Raw genomic sequence first — 24,746 nt, 5'->3', positions numbered from 1 at the left:
GAGATGGGATGTATTTGTTGAAAGGTGCAACGAGAGGAAAGTAAAATACCTACACCACCTCCTTGTCTTTTACCAGACCTAGGAGTGTGGCTGAAGTGGAGACCCCCATGTGACAGAGCAGCAGTGGATGCTGTTTCAAGGGGAGAGAGCCAGGTTTCTGTTAGGGTCAGAAGGTTGAGGTAGTGGGAGATAAAGAGGTCATGTATAGAAGTGAGTTTGTTGCAAACAGAGCGAGAGTTCCAGAGTGCACAAGTGAAAGGGGTAGTGGCTTTTGATGCAAGAGGAATGTGAGTAAGGTTGTCATAGTTTTGTTTTTTGAGTCTGTGGGATGGTACACATGAATGTGCACGGCTAGGCAGTTGTTGGGGACCAGGATTAGGGGAGATGTCACCAGTAGTTAGTAAAAGCAACAGGGAGACATGAGATGTTATGTTATTTAGCTTAATAGTTTAGTATGGAAGTTAAGGATATGAAACTTATCATAATGTAGATTATATTAATAGTATATCTATTTCATCATGTGATGCATAATTATTTTGAAATTAATCCACCTAATATCAATGCTCCTATTCTTTGTCATTGAATGTATTGAGTCCAAAAGTGATGCCCAGAACTCCACTATCCTTAATTTACTAGTTTGTCATTCAGCTATTTTTTTTACCCCTGGGTTTATATGCAACACACAAATATCTGGATTTGCAGAGATATTTGTGTGTTGCAATTTCACACTAATAAATTCTGCTACAAAAATAGCCGAATGCCTTAGCCATATTTAGCATTTGTTTTTTTTATTATAAATTACAAATTTCTGCACATCCCTAAAAAAACACTGCTTGATGTTTTTCAAGAGTCGCTTGAAAACAACGAGCTTGAAAATATGCAGCGTGTCTTTTTAAAAAAGCCAATGGTGTGTTTAATATGAGATGCAAATGTGTAAGGGGAGCAGACAGTGTTTGTCTATTTTTTGAATTGTATGCTATGAATTCAATTTCCCATCAAGTATTTGAAGACGTTTTTTTCTTATTAATAGTAACATAAATTCATCACAAATGTTAATAAATGATAGGAGAGGATCAATTGTATTTGTACAAAAAACTCCACTCAACTGCAATCATAAATAAACATTGAGATGTTTTTTTTAATTTTTATTTATTTATGTACACAGAAGTTTAAAAGTGAAATGTTTATTAACATTTTAGTAAACTGGGATGTGATCATATTTATTAAACACACTTTTAAAAAGAAAAATAATTGTAAAATAAAAGTGTTTGGTGCAAAAAGATCGACAATGTGTTTTAAAGTGGATAAACTGTCAAAAAAGAAAATCAAAGCATTGCTTGTAGAAAATGTGTATTATGTTCGATTGGAATATTATCTGTGAACGCTTTTGATGGAAAGTATCTGACAAGTTATCATCGAAGTCATCAGAAATCATTGGAAAACCAGCAGAAAAACATTTAAAAAAGCAGGATGGAATATACCCCATAGTATAATATAATTTTTGTAGAATTAAATGCCAGGTCTATGATTGAACATGTTAAGGAAACAGAATAACATGATTTCTGCCATGATACCAAGGGCTTCTGTAACACAAAGATAATCACAATCAACATGACTGAATACTTTCTCTGTGATGGGGCATATTAATTAAAAGTAGAATGACACTGTCCTCTAAAGCAAACAGCAGGATGATTAACGCCATGCTTGTCAGTATACACAGACTCTATGCTATGTATACATAATTATACATTCACTATAATAATAATTAAAAAATAATTTCTACAAAAATATGAGCAATCACACTACTCACAGACTCTTAAATCTGTAAACATTTTATTACCATATAGATTTATTTATACAGTGATGATAAAATTTATTTTAAAACAAATGCACATCAAAAATGATTTTACTGAAAGATCTACTCATTAACACTGACATATAGGGAATATCACTCTGCTCAAAGTATGAAAGGATTTAACTCTGTAAATGGATAGTAGGAGCACTCCTGCATTGCACTGAGAAAGAAAGTCAATCAGAGGTTTAACAGCTACAAAAGCTACCATATTGCATCCTGTTTTTTTTTAAAATCAGACACAATGAGGAGACAGTTTGTCAAATTAGACAAAAGTAACCAGGGATACAGATGTGGTGTGTTTATAGTTAATAACGGGATGCTCTTGGAGAAGAGTTGAGCCATAATAATCACAAGTCAAACAGAAAACTGTTTTCTTACTAAAAAAAAGACTTACTATCTTTGCTCAGCCAACAATAATTTACCTGAAACTTGAATAATAAGTTTGTAATCTATTTTTATGCCGACAGGAAAGTAAAAAAAACGGTAACTTTAGTATTTGAACCAATTATAATAGAAATCAACAACCCCAAAACCAAATGCAATAAAGTCAAGCATTTGAAACACTGAACTGCTGGAAAATTACAGACAAGATCCTGAACAGAACACAATACTAGGACATAATGCTCCATTAAATGTCTAGAAAAACAAAAAATCTAAGAAAAAACAAATTATGCTTACCTGATAATTTCATTTCCATCGTGGGGAGGAGAGTCCACGGCTTCATTCATTACTGTTGGAAATTAAGAACCTGGCCACCAGGAGGCGGCAAAGACACCCCAGCCAAAGGCTTAAATACCTCCCCCACTTTCCTCATCTCCCAGTCATTTTGCCGAGGGAACAAGGAACAGTAGGGAGAAATATCAGGGTATAAATGGTGCCAGAAGATTAATTAAATTTAGGTTCGTCCATCGGAGATACGGGCGGGAGCTGTGGACTCTCCTCCCCATGATGGAAATGAAATCAGGTAAGCATAATTTATGTTTTCCATCTAAAGGGGAGGAGAGTCCACAGCTTTATTCATTACTGTTGGGAAACATATACCCAAGCTCTAGAGCACACTGAATGAAAACGGGAGGGTAAAAGGCAGACCCTAATCTGATGGCACAACAGCCTGCAAAACCTTTCCCCCAAAAACAGCTTATGCAGAAGCAAAAAAGTCATATTTGTAAAACTTTCTAAAAGTGTGTAAGGAGGACCAGGTAGCCGCCTTACAAATTTGCTCCATAGAGGCTTCATTCTTGAAGGCCCAAGAAGAAGCCACAGCTCTAGATGAATGAGCCGTGATCCTCTGAGGAGGCTTATGCCCCGCTGTCTCATAGGCCAAGCAAATCAAAAGGACAAAGAAGTAGAAGATGCTTTCTGCCCCTTGCGCTTCCCTGAACACACCACAAAAAGAGATGTAGACTGTCTGGAATCCTTTGGAGCCTGAAGATAGAACTTAGGCACAAACCACATCCAAGTTATGAAGTAACCTCTCCTTAGAAGAAGAAGGGTTAGGACACAAAGAAGGAACAACTATTTCCTGATTGATGTTACGGTTAGACACCACCTTGGGAAGAAACCCCAAACCAGTGCGAAGCACAGCCTTATCCGCATGAAAAACCAGATAAGGATGCTCACATTGCAAGGCAGCCAGTTCAGATACTCTGCGTGCCGATGCAATGGCAAACAGGAAGAGAACCTTCCAGGACAGCATCTTAATGTCGATGGAATGCATAGGCTCAAACGGAACCTTCTACAATACCTTAAGGACCAAGTTTAAGCTCTATGGGGGAGCAGACCGTCTAAAGACAGGCCTGATTCTAGACAGAGCCTGAACAAAAGATTGGATGTCAGGGAGCTCAGCGAGTCTCCTACGCAACAAGACTGATAATGCCGAAATCTGTCCGTTTAAGGAACTGGTGGCAAGACCCTTCTCCAAACCATCTTGGAGAAAGGACAGAATCCTGGATACCTTTACCTTATGCCAAGGATATCCATGCTGCTCACACCAGGACAAGTCCTCCACACCTTATGGTAGATGCGACGAGTGACTGGCTTCCTTGCTTGAATTAGAGTATCAAACACACTTTCAAAAAAGCCTCTATTGGCCAAGACTAGGCGTTCAATCTCCATGCAATCAGCCTCAGAGAATCAAGATTTTGATGTTGAAAAGGACCCTGTTCCAGCAGATCCCTGCGACAGGGTAACCTCCACGGCGGAGAGGATGACATCCCCAACAGATCCGCAAACCACTTAAGTATTTTTTGCACTATATATACTTGTCTAGTTTATTCTTTTTATTAATTGCCTTCTTATATGTGCTGTTTTCCTAGACTTTGAGACTGTACTTATTTGTGTAGTCTACTCTCTTTTTACTGTTTATAGACTCCTCCCACTCCAAGATCAGAGACACCTTGCTTATGGCTAGGGAGCTCCTCGTACCCCCCTGATGGTCGATGTAAGCCACCGAGGTAATGTTGTCGGTCTGGAATCTGATGAAGCTGAACGACCCCAGAGGAGGCCATACCTTCAGAGCATTGTAGATTGCACGGAGTTCCAGAATATTTCATCGGAAAGAGAGACTCCTCCCGGGACCATTTTCCTTGTGCCATCCTGGCACCCCAAACAACTCCCCATCCTGCCAGACTCGCGTCCGTGGTCACAATCTCCCAGGACGGTCTCAAGAAGGATGTCCCCATGGACAGTTGCTCCGGACGGATCCACCAAGAGAGGGAGATCCGAGTCCGAGCATCCATGGATATCTGCTGTGATAGATCTGAATGATCACCCTTCCACTGTCTCAACATGCACAATGTAGGAGGTCTGGATTGGAACCTGGCGAATGGAATGACGTCTATGCTGGAAACCATGAGCCCGATCACCTCCATACACTGAGCCACCGAGGGGCTTGAGGAGGACTGAAGGGCAAGACAAGAGGACGCAATCTTCCTGCGTCGATGGTCTGTGAGAAATATTTTCATGGACATAGAGTATATTATCATGCCCAGGAACTCCACCCTGTTGCTGGGAAACAGGGAACTCTTTCCTGAGTTAATCTTCCAACCGTGAGATTGGAGCAAAAGAAGAAGAGCCCTTGAATGATCCTCTGCGAGACTGAGTGACGGCACCTGGACTAAGATATCGTCCAGATAGGGCACCACAGCAATGCCTCTGGATCTGGCCATTGCAAGTAGCGTCCCCATAACCTTTGTGAAGAATCTAGGGGCCGTTGCCAGACCAAAGGGGAGGGCCACAAACTGGAAGTGTTGCTCCAGAAATGCAAATCTTAGGAACTTGAAGTGGTCCCTTTGAATTGGCACATAAAAGGTAAGTGTCCTTCAAGTCTATAGTGGTCATAAACCGGCCCTCTTGAACTAGGGGCAGAATAGATCTGATTGTTTCCATTTTGAACGATGGAACACTCAGAAACTTGTTTAAACTCTTTAGGTCCAGAATCGGGTGGAATGTGACCTCCTCCTTTGGAACCAGAAAAAGATTTGAATAGTACCCTAGACCCCTTTCTGCTTGGGGTACTGGTACGATAACAGAGAGGAGAGATCCCTCACACACTCTAGAAAGGCCTCTCTCTCTTTTTTGGTCTTGAAGACAGGTTTATCAGGAGGAGTCTGCCCCTGGGCGGATGGGATCTGAACCCTATGCTGTAACCCTGGACGACAACTTCCAGAACCCAAGGGTCCTGAACGTCCTGCAACCAGGCTTCTGAGAAGAGAGGTAATCTGCCCCCTATTTGGTCCGGAGACCGGTCGGGGGCCGCCCCTTCATGCCGATTTTGTCTCGGCGGGCTTCTTGCTCTTCTTAGACTTGTTCCAAGAATGAGCCGGCTTTTAAGTTCCCTTAGACTGGTCTGCTTTTGCGGCGGGCTGCTGCCGCTGGGCCTTGTCCGCACGAAAGGGACGAAAAGTAGATCCTTTAGGCTTAGCCTTCTTATCTTGCGGTAGGAAAGCTCCCTTGCCTCCTGTAACCGTGGATATGATCAAATCCAATCCTGGACCGAACAGAATCTTTCCTTGAAAAGGCAGGGACAACAGGCTCGACTTAGAGGTCATGTCCACAGACCAAGACTTTAGCCACAGAGCCCTGCGAGCTAAAACGGAAAAACCTGACACCTTAGTGTTCAGGTGAATAATTTGCATATTGGCATCACAGAAGAAAGAATTAGCAAACTTCAGCGCCTTACTCTTATCCTGTATCTCGTCGATGGAGGGATTCACACTAATATGTTGCAGCGCCGTCTGAAAAGCAAACCCTGTGTGTTGAAATATCTTCCTTAACATGTTTTCCAACTTTTTATCCATGGGCTCTATAATCGAGGGGAATAGTTGTCCGCATTGCGAGCGTGGAGATAGCACCATACACCTTAGGGACAGTACCCCACAGCTCAAGCTGAGAGTCCGAAACGGGGAACAGTTTCTTAAGGGAAGAAGGGGAAAAGGAAGAACCTAATTGCTCCCATTCATTCTTAATCATATTAGGCATCTTAACAGGAACCGGGAAGGCCAGAGGCACCATCCTGTCCTCATATACCTTATCAAGCTTAGGAATCGCAGGTTCCTCCGGAAGCTTCGGTTACGGAACCTCCAGAGTAGCAAGCACTTGCGTCAGCAAAAAGCGCAAATTCTCTATGCTAAACCTAAAGTCAGGCTCCTCTGCAGCTGGAGGTTTAGATTACGATGGAGTGGGCCTCGTCATCGTATAATGCCTCTGAAATTTCCATAGGCGTAGACAACCCCTGGGCCTGGCCGCCATGATACGCCCTACGCTTAGCAGAACGTGGTAAGGCATGGATCACTTTCAATACCGCCGTTTGCAGTTGATCCGCAAAATCTGACGACCAATGAATCTCTACCGCAGGAGTAATGGTTGGACCCTGGGGCGCTGCATGTGCAATTGGAGACGAATGCAGGGAACGCACCTCACGGGACGGGGAACCCTCAGAGGTGGACGGCTCAGTAGTACTAGACATCCGTTTACTTTTAAATGTCTTAACCTCCTCACAATAAACACAGGAATGCGACCTCGTTAAAGAGGGAGAACCCTCTAATGCGTAAGAGTCCTCCATAGCTTGCGCTTTTATTACGGACTAGATTAACTTAATAAATAGACACCTTTATAACCTCCAATGGCCGGGGCACTCACCACCTCCTATGACCCGGACTACAGAAACCGTTTTGTCTCCTGCGCCGCTCATTAACAGAGGAAGAGAGATAGCCACACCCAGTCCCATGGAATGCCTGGCAGGACCGCCCCTGCACTAAGGAGAAAAACGAGTCAAAAAAAGGCTGCGCAATACTCCTGAAAGTAACCTGAAAGTTCCATACATTGCCAGAGCCTCATCCCGCACATAACGCAGCAATGACACAAACAATATCATGTATAAACCCCCCCCTGTTCAATAATCCCCTTTCCAGGAATATTAACCCTTGATTCTTTAAAGATAAAAGGCATCACACTGTGACCCTGTCTTCCGTGATATCATTATGTAATAAAAAATTAAACAATATTACCAGAATTTACACCGTGGAACAGGAACGCTGCCCTTCAAGTGTGACAGGTTAGTAGCCTCGCTCCTGACATGGACTTGAGTGTAGAAAGCAGGCAGCGAAACTTATCAACGCCGATTGCTTGTGGAGCTGTTAATATGAGTCGGGATGGTTTCGCAGAAAGACTCTCCCTGCATCTCTGGACTTAACTTTTGCCCAGGCTCTCACTGAGAGGCTGACAGGACTACTTTAAACTCCAGTCCCAATGCAAAGAGTATTACCCTCCATAAAAGACTACTCAGATCTTCGGCACTTCTCTGCCATCCTCCTGTGACGAAAGGCAAAGAATGAGTGGGGGATGAGGGAAGTGGGGAGAGGTATTTAAGCCTTTGGCTGGGGTGTCTTTGCCTCCTCCTTGTGGCCAGGTTCTTAATTCCCAGTAATGAATGAAGCCGTGGACTCTCCTCCCCTTTAAATGGAAAAAAAAAGTTTTATTTAGCAGTAAAAAAAAAACAAAGAAAATAAATAGCAGTTCTAAATAAGATGGTCAACAGCTGTTATGAGTGGTACCATATGATCAGTTTATGGAGACATTATGAAATTACTAATTGTGCAGAAACACATTTAAGTGCAAGATAATGTTCACACTGTTGGTGTGCAGTGATGCAAGAGCTGTTGTCTCTCACCAGTTTGCCACACCATACTAATCATATAGAAGATAAATCACCTTATTTCCCAATTCTATGGAAAAGTATTTAAAATGAGGTAGAATATGTGCCCACATCAATTACCAAGAAGGTTAACCTAAACTAAATTTAGGAATAAGACTTACACTTTGAGCGAGCATTAGCAATGCAGTTGAAAACTGTTCTATAGCACTGTTTGAGGAGGGTGGTTGGTACAAAAACCATAATAAATTGTTGGTGGAGAAAGAGAACAATACTCTTTTTCAGTAAATAACTATTAGTCATAAAATCCAAAAAACATAATTAATATTTTTTTTTTTTTTACCCCTTAAGCAATGTAAGACTTGCTAACTAGTAGTGCATCATTTGGTAAATATCTCCACATCTATGAATGAGAAAGTTCTTCATGAGTAACAAAACTATCTTACATGTGAATAAATGATCTTAATGAGATATTACATACAATACAAATATCCCAACTGCTAAGGTTTTCCAGTGAAGCTGCTATAGGTACATATGCATTACTTACCATATTTATTTCTTTATATAGCTTTTTAATCAATTTGATATACCCTGCAGCTTTGTACCATTAATATGATCAAGCAACATCACCTTCCTGTATCTTGTCTGCATTAGCAATGTCTCAGGTTCAAGTAAACAGGGTAAAATCCTGGATTTGTATTACTGAAAGCATCATTTGATGCAGTAGCCATATCTACAGGAGACACCTTTAACGTGTACTTCAATAATATGCTACACAATACCATAGAGAATTTGTATTGTATGTACTATTTAAAAACCTCCCTGTGGTAATTTTTCATCCATATGTTAGATATATATTTTTGGATCTATCGTCCACAATTCAACAATGTCAGGAGAATAGAAATAAATTTTAAATTATTAAATATAATTAATAATAAAACAGAAGTAAATTAAAAGACCTGCAAACACAGCCTAGTTAAAATAGTTTTGATGCGTTCCCAATAGGATTACCATATTTTGGATCTCCTTCTAAAATAAAAACTGTGAAGATGCTGTAGCAAAGCCTTTTATTATGTATTTTATGATAAATATCTCAATATGAGTAAAAGATTAAAAATAAATCATTGCCCTTTTGAAGTCAGGTACTCAGGAAGCAAACTAATGTCAATACTTTGGGCAGAAAAGCTACAAATATGCACAATAAACTTACTTTTTTTGTCAGGGTAACGTGGCAATCACTGTGTTTATTGGATTAAACAATTAGGATGGTACCAATATCTCAGAAATCACCTAATTATGAAAAAATAGTTTGCAAAATGTTTTCAAATATCTCAATAAAGGTTTTTTTTTTTTTTTAGAGCGAAGATGATATCTGTATCTGTGGAACAGCAGCAACATCTTGGGTGTTATCTGAGCTTTAACTAATAAAAACACTAGGGGATTAGTTACTAACAAAGTGAGTAATTGAAGAAAACTAGAATAAAAAATGAATCCTAACATTATAGCAAAGTACATAGTAAGCTAGGTGCATTTATTTTGTGTAAGGTCCAGAAAAAAAGTCACTTGACACCAGTGTTCCCTCTAAGGCCAGATTTTGTGAGCGGCCCAGCAGTGAAACAGTTAATAAGGTAACCATACCTTGCTGTCTGCATTGTGTAGTTTTTGCTAACTGCAGGGTGTGGTTCACTAATTAACTGTATCACTGCTGGGCCACTCACAAAATCTGGTTTTGGAGAACACTACTTGACACTGAACTCTGATGAAAGAGACCAGACTACTTCTCAGACTGCATGGTTTAGAGCCAAACTGGTTTGTTAGGTAAAAGTCTGATTCACTTCAACAAGAAATAAGGTGTCCCCTTCACGTTGTATAAAGAAACTTTTTCTTAACTGAAGTCAAGCACAATAAAGCAGAGACTATATTTTTATTCTACAGACTCTTTTGGAGTCTTTTTATAAGAAAACATAGGTTTTGGTCTACAAAACAACATTCACTTGCGGTTCACATACACAAAATACAACTGTCAAGATATTACAAATACATATGAGCAAGAACTGAGCATCTTTCCAAAAAAGTGAACTGACTTCTCTGAACCACACCACACTTATGAGGCTTGATTTTCTTTTTCAGTGCACTGTAGAAATGTCCAGATGATAATTCTCGAAGAGTAACATTTTTAGTGTAAACATCTATTAAGATACAGTGACAGAAGAACAATATTATATGCCAAAGTCTTACATCTATACAGAAAACCACAATCAACGGGTTTCAATGCATCCAATGTACTCATAAACAGAATATACCCTTCAAAGGATAATACCAATTTAGTCTGTGTATTCCAAAAACTTCATTGGAATATTATTTTTCAGTTAATGATATTGCCAAACTATCTGTACCAGTTAGAGAAACTGAACAAAGTTGTACCAGAAGAAGACAAAAAAAGAAAAAGGCTTATTTTTTTCAATATTTGACACAAGTGGGAGCAATTTATCACCGGCATTTTAAAAAGAAATCATAAATACATTTAAGTGTTTCTGTATAAATGGACATCTAAATTTACTTTTATACTTATACCTGCATCTGTACAAATACATTATTTGATGTACACATGAGATTGATTTTAAGATTTGCACATATACTAGTGTTTTTTGGGGGCAGAAATACTCATTCCACTGATATCTGACCAAGGTAAAGGCAGGCAAAAGACTAGGTTAACAAAAACAGAAAGTGTTCATGTCACATACAATTTTTCATTTAGAGTTGAAGGGTTTAATCTGCATTTACTTTTTCACTGCCAGATAGGCAATGCACAAGCACACCTAAACAGAAGTAAAGGGTATAGATATATATAACACCACCAAAGTGGTACTCTGCCATAAATATAGCAAAACCAGTTGCCAATCACTACAATAAACTTCATTGCATCTTGAAATTGTTGTCAACCCTTCCCCATGCTATGGATTGGACTGCAAGGCAGTGTCTGTGGGGGTCAGAGGAACCACAGTTTCGGGAATGTGTGTTGGTAAGGTCTCTTTAGAAGATTGGTATGTAGTTGTCAATCTTAGCTCGGTGCCTCTGGGCAATGCACTCTGCGATCCACACGATGTTCCTGCACTCTTGCTCCTTCAGTTTCACAAATGCATAAAATACCCCAAAGTGGAACTGGTTTATAAACGCCAACTTATTTAACTTCACCTAAGGGTAGAACAAGAAATGAAAGGGATATATAATAATACAAATACATAATTGTATATACACCTACATACACACAAACCGTTATACTTATTCCCCCACAACTGAAGCAGAACCACATGAATACAAGTGAAGTCCTCTGACTATACTGCGGTAAGTATAAATGCCTCTTTGCAGTCTGCGTTGCTGTGAGCCACCGCCCTTGCACAGATGCCTCTGTAAACATATGCAAGCAAGGGGGCACGAATTAAAAATCTGAGGCAAGCAGTGTATAAATCTGTCTTTCTATTGTAATCTCATAGAATGAAATCAGTGCTGGTGGGTCAGTACCAAAGCTGATTCATATGTAGGTAATGGTAGGTAGAGAAATGCTCTCCTAGATCTGAGGAACCATGGTGTTAAAGATCTTTCTACCAAATGATGCCTCCTCTGAATTTAAAGGTAGATAAAAACCAACCAAGCACTTTAACTTTACTTTTCCACAAAGAAATTCAAGGGACATTAAACACCTCTTGCTTTGTGTAAAGCTTGAGTTCTGTCCCAGTTTCTATAGAGGTGTAAAAAAAACAAAAAGCAACATTTATAACCTAGGTTATCAAAATGCTATTTACCAGTTACAGGGTTTGTTATTAGCCTCTCTTAGAAGCATGTGACAAGCTCAAATCTAAACAAACAATGGGCGCTAAATGTCCTGCACTTAGTGCGTTCTTAACTCAATATAGATGTAGTGAAAGAAGAGGAAGTCCATGTGGCTGCCTTGTTTAAAGGGATATGAAATCCAAAGTTTTCTTTCATGATTCAGATAGAGTCACACAATTTACTTCTACTATTAAATTTTCTTCGTTCTCTTGGTATCTTTTTTTTGAAAGGCAGAGACATAAGCTCAGGAGCGTGCACATGTCTGGAGCACAATATGGCAGCAGTTTTGCAAGACTGTTATCCATTTTAAAGAGCATTAGATGGCAGCACTATTTCCTGCCATGTAGTTCTCCAGACACCTACCTAGGTATCTCTTCGACAAAGAATACCATAAGAATGAAGCAAATTTGATAATAGAAAGAAAATGGAAACATTTCTTTAAAATTGTATGATCTGTCTGAATCGCAAAATAAATGTATTGAGTTTCCTATCTCTAAGTGTTCCATTGAGGCTTCACAGTGACAATCTCAGGAAGCTGTAATAAGCCTGGACCTTAAAAGGGACACTGTAGTGTAAAATTAATATTTTTACAATTACTTTTTATAGCAGCTGCAGAATTTAAAATGTATGGGGAATGGTCCATTTCGGTATATTTTTGTATATACAATAGCTGTCTCCATTAACTGAAATCACAACCCAATGAAAAAGGCTGGGCCTGCAGGGAGATCAAACCTAATTAGCTTTTTTCTTTGTTTGTTCGGAATTCTCATCTTATCTTTACTGAGAACAATGGAAAATGAACATTGAATTATCTGTCACGCCACCCACTGGGAAAGAGTTTTTTTTTTTTAAACTTCTTGTTTACGTAGCTTATCTAGAATGAGTACTATGGCAAAAGGTAAAGGAATCATTTGGGAACAAGGTCTTTGAAGACACAAAAAAAATATTTTCAGGAGTGAAAGAAACATAAGCCATTTTTTTCTTTCACGATTCAGATTGAGCACACAATTTTAAAACAACTTTCCAACTTGCTTCTATTAACAAATTTGAAGTAAATTGGAAAGCTGTTTAGAATTGTATGTTCTATCTAAATCATGAAAATTCATTTTCAATTTACGGTCCCTTTAAAAGAAGGTCACATCAACAGGAAGAAATGCAAATTTAAGCTTTATGTTAGGAAAGAAAGAAATTAAGTGGAGGAAACTCATTTTTACAGAAAACATACCCCACAGCCATATCATTTTGGAATATATCAATATTCTACATAACAGATCCACAAACAAATCTTATTTACATGATTTGCCAAATGTAGTTCAAACTGTATAAAAATCACTGCTACATGTTTACATCCTTTGTAAAAATAGAAACAAAGTTCTCCATCCCTCTAATACTATAAAGTAATGAGGACACCATTGCCAAGTACAGTGCTAGCAAGGACTGACTTATAAAAACATTAGACCTCTAATAGGACAGTACAGTAGTAGTAAGGTGAAACTTCACCATTACTAATCTACATTAGTACAACAGAATGTAGTAATTCAGACAATCAACACTGGTTTTTCAAAAAAGCCACTGTTGTTAATAAATGTGTTATATGAGAGCACCTGATCCTGAACCAGTAAGGGTAAAAAAACATTTTGCCTTTTTTATTGGCCTTAGCCTCCTTTTAAAACAATTGAACCAGTACAGTTTAATTAGAGTAGGAGAATGGTACAAACCCATAACTATATGGAGCTGTAAATGTTTAATTCAAGAAGATTGGATTGCTTCAACTATTTAATTAGCTCAATGCACCAGCATTGAAGTGCTGGCAAAATCTAGTTCCAAAAGGAATGCATTTTTGGCTAGAGGCCATGCCCTTTGATTTATGTTTTTGTTTCTCGAGATGTAAAAGTAATGAGGTGTCTGAAAGAATTTACAGCACTATGTATAAATCAGAGAACATTTACAGTTTCATTTAAAGGGATCCATAAACTACATTTCTCTTCAAAACTATTTTCTATTACTATTTAACGTATCACCAACTAAATAAAATAATTACAAAAAGTCACAGGGATGGGTTTCACAAGAATAAAAACAAAGTGTATTTCAAGCAGATCAAAATTGTTTCATTGTTAAAACCAATTTACTATGATGTTGAGGAATATTTTCTGCTACAGGTAGAAAACCCTTTCCCCAAACTGCCTAGGACAGGAAAATGTTTGGATTTTGGAATATTTGCATCTTTAAAATGGGTCAGCTTGGAGAGGGGAAGGGACCAAGTATAAACAATAATAACGTGTCATTTAGGCAATATTTACAAGTCACAATACAGCTTATACATGTAACCTAAAGCTAGTTTTATATACATTTTAATACTTTTGTGACAGATAGGCAGGGAAAAATAGTAACTTCTGATCATTTTATTTTTAAAGAAATATTAATTAAAAAGTTTGAATTTTGGAATTCCGGATTTGGGAATATGTACTTGTGTAACAAGTTTGGTACAGAGTGATTATTTTATATACAATGTGTAAAAAACACATAAAAATTCTGCACACCAGACCCAGAGTTGAAATAAGTCAAAAGTTAACATTTCATCTGGATCTGATCATTTCCCCTGCAAAGTTAATAATGAGGGAGTAAGTTTGCCAAGATATAATGAACTTGCCTAGCTAGACACAATGCAGGCTGCGCACAGCTGTGTGCTCAAGTGGCAGACTAAAGAATCAGAACTCTTTTTACCTCATGTTCAAAGAACCGGTCTTCAAGTGTTTTATCCCCGGGGTTATTACCGGCACCTTCAAACAGCAGTTTGTATTCCTGGAAGATTATAGAATATATTGAAGAAATCTCACCATCACTAATTCAACACACTCTTCCAAATTTGATAAATGGAAAACAAGACTAAAATATTAATTTGTAGATTACTCAAAAGTTTATGAAAACATGAAAAGGTTAAGTTCAGAGGTTCATTATTAAAAAGAAAAATGAGACATACTAAATTGTGCTAGAGTAAACACATACACACATTATATATATACAGGGAGTACAGAATTATTAGGCAAGTTGTATTTTTGAGGATTAATTTTATTATTGAACAACAACCATGTTCTCAATGAACCCAAAAACATAATTTATGCTTACCTGATAAATTCCTTTCTCCTGTAGTGTGGTCAGTCCACGGGTCATCATTACTTCTGGGATATTAACTCCTCCCCAACAGGAAGTGCAAGAGGATCACCCAGCAGAGCTGCTATATAGCTCCTCCCCTCTACGTCACACCCAGTCATTCGACCGAGAACCAACGAGAAAGGAGAAGCCAAAGGGTGCAGTGGTGACTGGAGTATTATTTAAAAATTTAGACTTGCCATAAAAACAGGGCGGGCCGTGGACTGACCACACTACAGGAGAAAGGAATTTATCAGGTAAGCATAAATTATGTTTTCTCCTGTTAAGTGTGGTCAGTCCACGGGTCATCATTACTTCTGGGATACCAATACCAAAGCTAAAGTACACGGATGACGGGAGGGACAGGCAGGCTCTTTATACGGAAGGAACCACTGCCTGAAGAACCTTTCTCCCAAAAACAGCCTCCGAAGAAGCAAAAGTGTCAAATTTGTAAAATTTGGAAAAAGTATGAAGAGAAGACCAAGTTGCAGCCTTGCAAATCTGTTCAACAGAAGCCTCATTCTTAAAGGCCCAAGTGGAAGCCACAGCTCTAGTAGAATGAGCTGTAATTCTTTCAGGAGGCTGCTGTCCAGCAGTCTCATAAGCTAAACGTATTATGCTACGAAGCCAAAAAGAGAGAGAGGTAGCAGAAGCTTTTTGACCTCTCCTCTGACCAGAATAAACGACAAACAGGGAAGACGTTTGTCGAAAATCCTTAGTTGCCTGTAGATAAAATTTCAGGGCACGGACTACATCTAGATTGTGTAGAAGACGTTCCTTCTTCGAAGAAGGATTAGGACACAAAGATGGAACAACAATCTCTTGATTGATATTCCTGTTAGTGACCACCTTAGGTAAGAACCCAGGTTTAGTACGCAGAACTACCTTGTCTGAATGAAAAATCAGATAAGGAGAATCACAATGTAAGGCCGATAACTCAGAGACTCTTCGAGCCGAGGAAATAGCCATTAAAAACAGAACTTTCCAAGATAACAATTTGATATCAATGGAATGAAGGGGTTCAAACGGAACACCCTGTAAAACATTAAGAACTAAGTTCAAACTCCATGGTGGAGCAACAGTTTTAAACAAAGGCTTAATCCTGGCCAAAGCCTGACAAAAAGCCTGAACGTCTGGAACCTCTGACAGACGTTTGTGTAAAAGAATGGACAGAGCTGAAATCTGTCCCTTTAAGGAACTAGCGGATAAACCCTTTTCTAAACCTTCTTGTAGAAAAGACAATATCCTAGGAATCCTAACCTTACTCCATGAGTAACTTTTGGACTCGCACCAATATAAGTATTTACGCCATATTTTATGGTAAATCTTTCTGGTAACAGGCTTCCTAGCCTGTATTAAGGTATCAATTACTGACTCAGAAAAACCACGTTTTGATAAAATCAAGCGTTCAATTTCCAAGCAGTCAGCTTCAGAGAAATTAGATTTTGATGTTTGAAGGGACCCTGGATCAGAAGGTCCTGTCTCAGAGGCAGAGACCAGGGTGGACAGGATGACATGTCCACTAGATCTGCATACCAGGTCCTGCGTGGCCACGCAGGCGCTATCAGAATCACCGATGCTCTCTCCTGTTTGATCCTGGCAATCAATCGAGGAAGAATCGGGAAGGGTGGAAACACATAGGCCATCCCGAAGGTCCAAGGTGCTGTCAAAGCATCTACCAGGACTGCTCCCGGGTCCCTGGACCTGGACCCGTAACAAGGAAGCTTGGCGTTCTGGCGAGACGCCATGAGATCTATCTCTGGTTTGCCCCAAAGTCGAAGTATTTGGGCAAAGATCTCCGGATGAAGTTCCCACTCCCCCGGATGAAAAGTCTGACGACTTAGGAAATCCGCCTCCCAGTTCTCCACTCCAGGAATGTGGATCGCTGACAGGTGGCAAGAGTGAGACTCTGCCCAGCGAATTATCTTTGATACTTCCATCATCGCTAGGGAGCTTCTGAAACCTGATGAACCCCCGAGTTGTTAACTGAGGCCAAGCCAGAAGGGCATTGAGAACTGCTCTCAATTCCAGAATGTTTATTGGAAGGAGACTCTCCTCCTGAGTCCATGAACCCTAAGCCTTCAGGGAATTCCAGACAGCGCCCCAACCTAGTAGGCTGGCGTCTGTTGTTACAATTGTCCAATCTGGTCTGCTGAATGGCATCCCCCTGGACAGATGTGGCCGAGAAAGCCACCATAGAAGAGATTTTCTGGTCCCTTGATCCAGATTCAGAGTAGGGGACAAATCTGAGTAATCCCCATTCCACTGACTTAGCATGCACAATTGCAGCGGTCTGAGATGTAGGCGTGCAAAGGGTACTATGTCCATTGCCGCTACCATTAAGCCGATTACCTCCATGCATTGAGCCACTGACGGGTGTTGAATGGAATGAAGGACACGGCAAGCATTTTGAAGCTTTGTTAACCTGTCTTCTGTCAGGTAAATCTTCATTTCTACAGAATCTATAAGAGTCCCCAAGAAGGGAACCCTTGTGAGTGGTAAGAGAGAACTCTTCTCTTCGTTCACCTTCCACCCATGCGACCTTAGAAATGCCAGTACTAACTCTGTATGAGACCTGGCAGTTTGAAAGCTTGACGCTTGTATCAGAATGTCGTCTAGGTACGGAGCCACCGAAATTCCTCGCGGTCTTAGTACCGCCAGAAGAGAGCCCAGAACCTTTGTGAAGATTCTTGGAGCCGTAGCCAACCCGAATGGAAGAGCTACAAACTGGTAATGCCTGTCTAGGAAGGCAAACCTTAGATACCGGTAATGATCTTTGTGAATCGGTATATGAAGGTAGGCATCCTTTAAATCCACTGTGGTCATGTACTGACCCTTTTGGATCATGGGTAAGATTGTCCGAATAGTTTCCATTTTGAACGATGGAACTCTTAGGAATTTGTTTAGGATCTTTAAATCCAAGATTGGTCTGAAGGTTCCTTCTTTCTTGGGAACCACAAACAGATTTGAGTAAAACCCTTGTCCGTGTTCCGACCGCGGAACCGGATGGATCACTCCCATTAGTAAAAGATCTTGTACACAGCGTAGAAACGCCTCTTTCTTTATCTGGTTTGTTGACAACCTTGAAAGATGAAATCTCCCTTTTGGGGGAGAGGCTTTGAAGTCCAGAAGATATCCCTGAGATATGATCTCTAACGCCCAGGAATCCTGGACATCTCTTGCCCAAGCCTGGGCGAAGAGAGAAAGTCTGCCCCCCACTAGATCCGTTCCCGGATCGGGGGCCCTCACTTCATGCTGTCTTAGGGGCAGCAGCAGGTTTTCTGGCCTGCTTGCCCTTGTTCCAGGACTGGTTAGGTTTCCAGCCTTGTCTGTAGCGAGCAACAGCTCCTTCCTGTTTTGGTGCAGAGGAAGTTGATGCTGCTCCTGCCTTGAAGTTACGAAAGGCACGAAAATTAGACTGTCTAGCCCTAGGTTTGGCTCTGTCTTGAGGCAGGGCATGGCCTTTACCTCCTGTAATGTCAGCGATAATTTCTTTCAAACCGGGCCTGAATAAGGTCTGCCCTTTGAAAGGTATGTTAAGTAATTTAGATTTAGAAGTAACATCAGCTGACCAAGATTTTAGCCACAGCGCTCTGCGCGCCTGAATGGCGAATCCGGAATTCTTAGCCGTAAGTTTAGTTAAATGTACTACGGCATCAGAAATAAATGAATTAGCTAGCTTAAGGGTTTTAAGCTTGTGTGTAATCTCATCTAATGGAGCTGATTCAAGGGTCTCTTCCAGAGACTCAAACCAAAATGCTGCTGCAGCCGTGACAGGCGCAATGCATGCAAGGGGTTGCAATATAAAACCTTGTTGAACAAACATTTTCTTAAGGTAACCCTCTAACTTTTTATCCATTGGATCTGAAAAGGCGCAGCTATCCTCCACCGGGATAGTGGTACGCTTAGCTAAAGTAGAAACTGCTCCCTCCACCTTAGGGACCGTTTGCCATAAGTCCCGTGTGGTGGCGTCTATTGGAAACATCTTTCTGAATATAGGAGGGGGTGAGAAAGGCACACCGGGTCTATCCCACTCCTTAGTAACAATTTCAGTAAGTCTCTTAGGTATTGGAAAAACGTCAGTACTCGACGGTACCGCAAAATATTTATCCAACCTACACATTTTCTCTGGTATTGCAACTGTGTTACAATCATTCAGAGCCGCTAACACCTCCCCTAGTAATACACAGAGGTTTTCCAGCTTAAACTTAAAATTTGAAATGTCTGAATCCAGTTTATTTGGATCAGATCCGTCACCCGCAGAATGAAGCTCTCCGTCCTCATGTTCTGCAAATTGTGACGCAGTATCTGACATGGCCCTAATATTATCAGCGCACTCTGTTCTCACCCCAGAGTGATCTCGCTTACCTCTAAGTTCTGGTAATTTAGACAAAACTTCAGTCATAACATTAGCCATATCCTGTAATGTGATTTGTAATGGCCGCCCTGATGTACTCGGCGCTACAATATCACGCACCTCCCGAGCGGGAGATGCAGGTACTGACACGTGAGGCGAGTTAGTCGGCATAACTCTCCCCTCGTTGTTTGGTGAAAGATGTTCAATTTGTACAGATTGACTTTTATTTAAAGTAGCATCAATGCAATTAGTACATAAATTTCTATTGGGCTCCACTTTGGCTTTAGCACATATAGCACAGAGATATTCCTCTGAGTCAGACATGTTTAACACACTAGCAATTAAACTAGCAACTTGGAAATACTTTTCAAAGTAAGTTACAAATAATATGAAAAACGTACTGTGCCTTTAAGAAACACAGAAAAAAAGTTATGACAGTTGAGTAATAATAAACCGGAGAAACTATTACATCAAATTCTTTCCGGTAAAACACAATTTTAGCAAAGGATTGCCCCCATTAACAATGGATAACTAACCCTGAATAGCAGAAAAAATGTACAGAATATAAACTTTTTTTTTTATCACAGTCAAAGCACAATCTCACAGGTCTGCTGTGAGTGATTACCTCCCTCAAACTAACTTTTGAAGACCCCTGAGCTCTGTAGAGACGAACCAGATCATGCAGGGAAGAAAACAGACTTGTGACTGAATTTTCTGATGCGTAGCAAAAGCGCCAAAATAGGCCCCTCCCCCTCACACACAACAGTGAGGGAGATCAGTAAACTGTCTTAAATTAAATAAAGCGACCGCCAAGTGGAAAAAAACAGTGCCCAAAACAATTTTTCACCCAGTACCTCAGATAATTAAACGATTTTAAGATGTCAGCAAAAACGTTTAACATCAAATAAATGAAATGTCATTAGAAAGCCTGTTGCTAGTCGTTCCCACTACAAGTTAGGCTAAAGTCTTATGCATACAGTATTATCCCAGTGAAGTGCCATTCCCCAGAATACTGAAGTGTAAATATACATACATGACAGCCTGATACCAGTTGCTACTACTGCATTTAAGGCTGAGCTTATATTATATCGGTATGGCAGTATTTTCTCTGTCAATTCCATTCTCAGAAAATAATATGCTGCTACATACCTCTTTGCAGGTTAACCTGCCCGCTGTCCCCTGATCTGAAGTTTACCTCACTCCTCAGATGGCCGAGAACAGCAAGATGATCTTAACTACGCCGGCTAAAATCATACAAAAACTCAGGTAGATTCTTCTTCAAATTCTACCTGAGAAGGAACAACACACTCCGGTGCTGTTTTAAAATAACAAACTTTTGATTGAAGGTATAAAACTAAATATAATCACCACAGTCCTCTCACACATCCTATTAGTTGGGTGCAAGAGAATGACTGGGTGTGACGTAGAGGGGAGGAGCTATATAGCAGCTCTGCTGGGTGATCCTCTTGCACTTCCTGTTGGGGAGGAGTTAATATCCCAGAAGTAATGATGACCCGTGGACTGACCACACTTAACAGGAGAAAAACTCATTAATATCAAAGCTGAATATTTTTGGAAGTAGTTTTTAGTTTGTTTTTAGTTATAGCTATTTTAGGGGGATATCTGTGTGTGCAGGTGACTATTACTGTGCATAATTATTAGGCAACTTAACAAAAAACAAATATATACCCATTTCAATTATTTATTTTTACCAGTGAAACCAATATAACATCTCAACATTCACAAATATACATTTCTGACATTCAAAAACAAAACAAAAACAAATCAGTGACCAATATAGCCACCTTTCTTTGCAAGGACACTCAAAAGCCTGCCATCCATGGATTCTGTCAGTGTTTTGATCTGTTCACCATCAACATTGCGTGCAGCAGCAACCACAGCCTCCCAGACATTGTTCAGAGAGGTGTACTGTTTTCCCTCCTTGTAAATCTCACATTTGATGATGGACCACAGGTTCTCAATGGGGTTCAGATCAGGTGAACAAGGAGGCCATGTCATTAGATTTTCTTCTTTTATACCCTTTCTTGCCAGCCACGCTGTGGAGTACTTGGACGCGTGTGATGGAGCATTGTCCTGCATGAAAATCATGTTTTTCTTGAAGGATGCAGACTTCTTCCTGTACCACTGCTTGAAGAAGGTGTCTTCCAGAAACTGGCAGTAGGACTGGGAGTTGAGCTTGACTCCATCCTCAACCCGAAAAGGCCCCAACAAGCTCATCTTTGATGATACCAGCCCAAACCAATACTCCACCTCAACCTTGCTGGCGTCTGAGTCGGACTGGAGCTCTCTGCCCTTTACCAATCCAGCCACGGGCCCATCCATCTGGCCCATCAAGACTCACTCTCATTTCATCAGTCCATAAAACCTTAGAAAAATCAGTCTTGAGATATTTCTTGGCCCAGTCTTGACGTTTCAGCTTGTGTGTCTTGTTCAGTGGTGGTCGTCTTTCAGCATTTCTTACCTTGGCCATGTCTCTGAGTATTGCACACCTTGTGCATTTGGGCACTCCAGTGATGTTGCAGCTCTGAAATATGGCCAAACTGGTGGCAAGTGGCATCTTGGCAGCTGCACGCTTGACTTTTCTCAGTTCATGGGCAGTTATTTTGCGCCTTGGTTTTTCCACACGCTTCTTGCGACCCTGTTGACTATTTTGAATGAAACGCTTGATTGTTCGATGATCACGCTTCAGAAGTTTTGCAATTTTAAGAGTGCTGCATCCCTCTGCAAGATATCTCACTATTTTTTACTTTTCTGAGCCTGTCAAGTCCTTTTGACCCATTTTGCCAAAGAAAAGGAAGTTGCCTAATAATTATGCACACCTGATATACGGTGTTGATGTCATTAGACCACACCCCTTCTCATTACAGAGATGCACATCACCTAATATGCTTAATTGGTAGTAGGCTTTCGAGCCTATACAGCTTGGAGTAAGACAACATGGATAAAGAGGATGATGTGGTCAAAATACTCATTTGCCTAATAATTCTGCACTCCCTGTGTGTATATATATATATATATATATATATATATATATAGACACACAAACACACACACATATACATACACACAAACACATATACTATAGATATATATAATTAATGTAAGCCTAGTGGATGCAGCATAAGTCAAAAGGAAGAATGACAACGTCTGACTCACTGGATAATAATCGGCCACAGTCTTAACCTGCTCATAGTCATCAGCACGAGCCAACTGCGCCAGGCCTTCAGGATACAGCTTGCCACAGTGAGGGAACAGTTTAGCACGGTCTTCCTTAGAAAGCTCAGTACCAAATGAATTAATTGTGATAATAAATGCTCTCCGATCTGCTTCAAACTGCAAACATAAGATCAAAATCAATGAGAGTTTGCAATTTTTGTGTTATTATGCTAATAAAATTACTAAATTAGTGGGTTTATTAAAGGGACATAAAAATGCTTTGATATTGATTTCTTTTTACTGAAATATAAAAAGCTTGTTATGGGCAAGAAAACAATATACAGTCATGATTAAATATTGCTTGCTTTTGCTGAAAAACAACATCTGTGTATTTTCACTTTCTTTGAACACACTGGCTAACACGGTATAAGAAATGCTCTTTTGAATATAACATGAAAACTGAGAATGTTTCTCGTCTTAAAAAAGGAAAACAACTTTACAACTAAACTGATACACACTTAAAGGGACAGTAAACCTTAAAAATAATGTTAAATAATTCTGCACATAGTGCAGAATTATATAACATTATTTAAGTGCTATAGTTCTAAAAGCCTTTTTTACCTTTTAAAATGTAAAAATAATGGCGCTTTTACAGACCCGCTCTCTGCTGAGCGGGTCTGTAATATTTAGTCAGCGCATCGGGCCAGCTGTATAGTCACAGCCCGGCCCGACCGCGCCATAAGACTAAGTGCAGCTCGCTCCTGTCACAGGAGCGAGCTGCACTTAGTGCTATGGCGCAGTCGGGCCGGCTGTGACTATACAGCTGGCCCGATGCGCTGACTAAATATTACAGACCCGCTCAGCAGAGAGAACTATAGCACTTAAATAATGTTATATAATTCTGCACTATGTGCAGAATTATATAACATTATTTTTAAGGTTTACTGTCCCTTTAACTTACATAATGCTAACTTTTTGCAAGTTGAACTCTTACTGGCGGCCCGATTCTCAAAAACTCATCAGCATGAACAGAAATCATCAGCACCCTATTGTATATAAGTAAGTGTCTCTTTTCTCATAAAGATTATTATTGAACGCCGCTTCATGAGATACACAGGTCCCAAGGTAAAAATTGCCTTTGAAATAATCCCTAAAAGGGCTCTAAATACTGACAGGGCATCTTACAGAATCTCAGACCAGAAAGCTTTAGAGAATCGGGGGCTGGGTCACAAAGTAACATCTCAACTAGAATGCATCTCAATGCCATACCAGAACCTCCCCTGACAGTCAATATACAACAAATAAGGGTTTTACCTCCAGAATTGGACACATGGCACCTGCAGACGTGCCCCCTAATGCTTTACAGAACTTGTAAAAAGATTCCAGATATGCCTGAGAAAACAAAGAAAAAAGGTAAAGCAAAACAATGCTAGCTAGCAGTGAGTTAGAAGGTAATATATTCAGCTGGAATAGAGAACAGGACACCAATTAAAGCACATGAAACTGGTTTACAGTCTAAAGTAAATTCTGGTTATGTAAGTTTGTACAACAGTAAAATGTTCTGGTCCAGGCAAACAGTATTAATTTAAGAGCTTTATAGTGTGATGTGATTTTTCTCCCCTTTAATGTGTGCCCAACATTTTTCCTTCATGATAAAGCTAGAGCATTCGATTTTAAACAACGTTATACTTGGACTTATTTACTATATTATCAATTTTTCTTTTTGTTATATTTTGTTGAAAGGCAGCGACATATGCTTAGGAATGTCCCATTTCTAGAGCACTATATGGCAGCAGTTTTGCAAGAATGTTATCCATAGATAGCAGCACTATTACCTGCCATGTAGTACTCCACATGCCTACCTAGGTATCTCTTCAACACAGAATGTCATGGGAATGAAGCAAATTTGATCATAGAAGTAAATTGGATTTTTTTTTTTTAAATAGTACTATCAATCTGAAACCATTTTTCTCTTGCTATGTAAAAAGGCATAAGATAACGATAATTTTGTGTAAATATAGAGAGATAAGCTAATGATGTCTGCTCTCCGTGGACGTTCAGTCCATTTGATTGGACTGTGGTTTCAATTAGCAAAGACAGCTATTTTCTATACAGAAATATATCTAAAGAAGAATTTCCTATAAATTTTAAATTCTTCAGTCGGTATAACAAGACATTGTAAACACATTAAGGGGAAAACAATTTTAAATGTACACTGTCTCAAA

At 39.8% G+C, this 24,746-nt stretch overlaps 1 protein-coding gene across 1 annotated transcript in view; it reads right to left on the bottom strand.

The window, feature by feature from the left end:
* Positions 1–1,130: 1,130 nt before the first annotated feature.
* Positions 1,131–24,746, bottom strand: part of LOC128664174 (V-type proton ATPase subunit d 1) — a 162,132-nt gene continuing 138,516 nt past the window's right edge. Inside the window, exons 6-9 of the mRNA XM_053718939.1 lie at positions 23,836–23,913; positions 22,522–22,698; positions 14,562–14,639; positions 1,131–11,201 (exon numbers count right to left, since the gene is read on the bottom strand). Of these exons, the coding sequence (XP_053574914.1) occupies positions 11,040–11,201; positions 14,562–14,639; positions 22,522–22,698; positions 23,836–23,913 (495 nt within the window). The 3' untranslated portion in view covers positions 1,131–11,039. The remainder of the gene's footprint in view (positions 11,202–14,561; positions 14,640–22,521; positions 22,699–23,835; positions 23,914–24,746) is intronic.

Source organism: Bombina bombina, chromosome 1 (assembly GCF_027579735.1).
Source record: "Bombina bombina isolate aBomBom1 chromosome 1, aBomBom1.pri, whole genome shotgun sequence".
NCBI classification, from domain to species: domain Eukaryota; kingdom Metazoa; phylum Chordata; class Amphibia; order Anura; family Bombinatoridae; genus Bombina; species Bombina bombina.
Note: the sequence above shows the minus strand (reverse complement) of the source record. Positions and strands in the feature narration are given on the sequence as shown.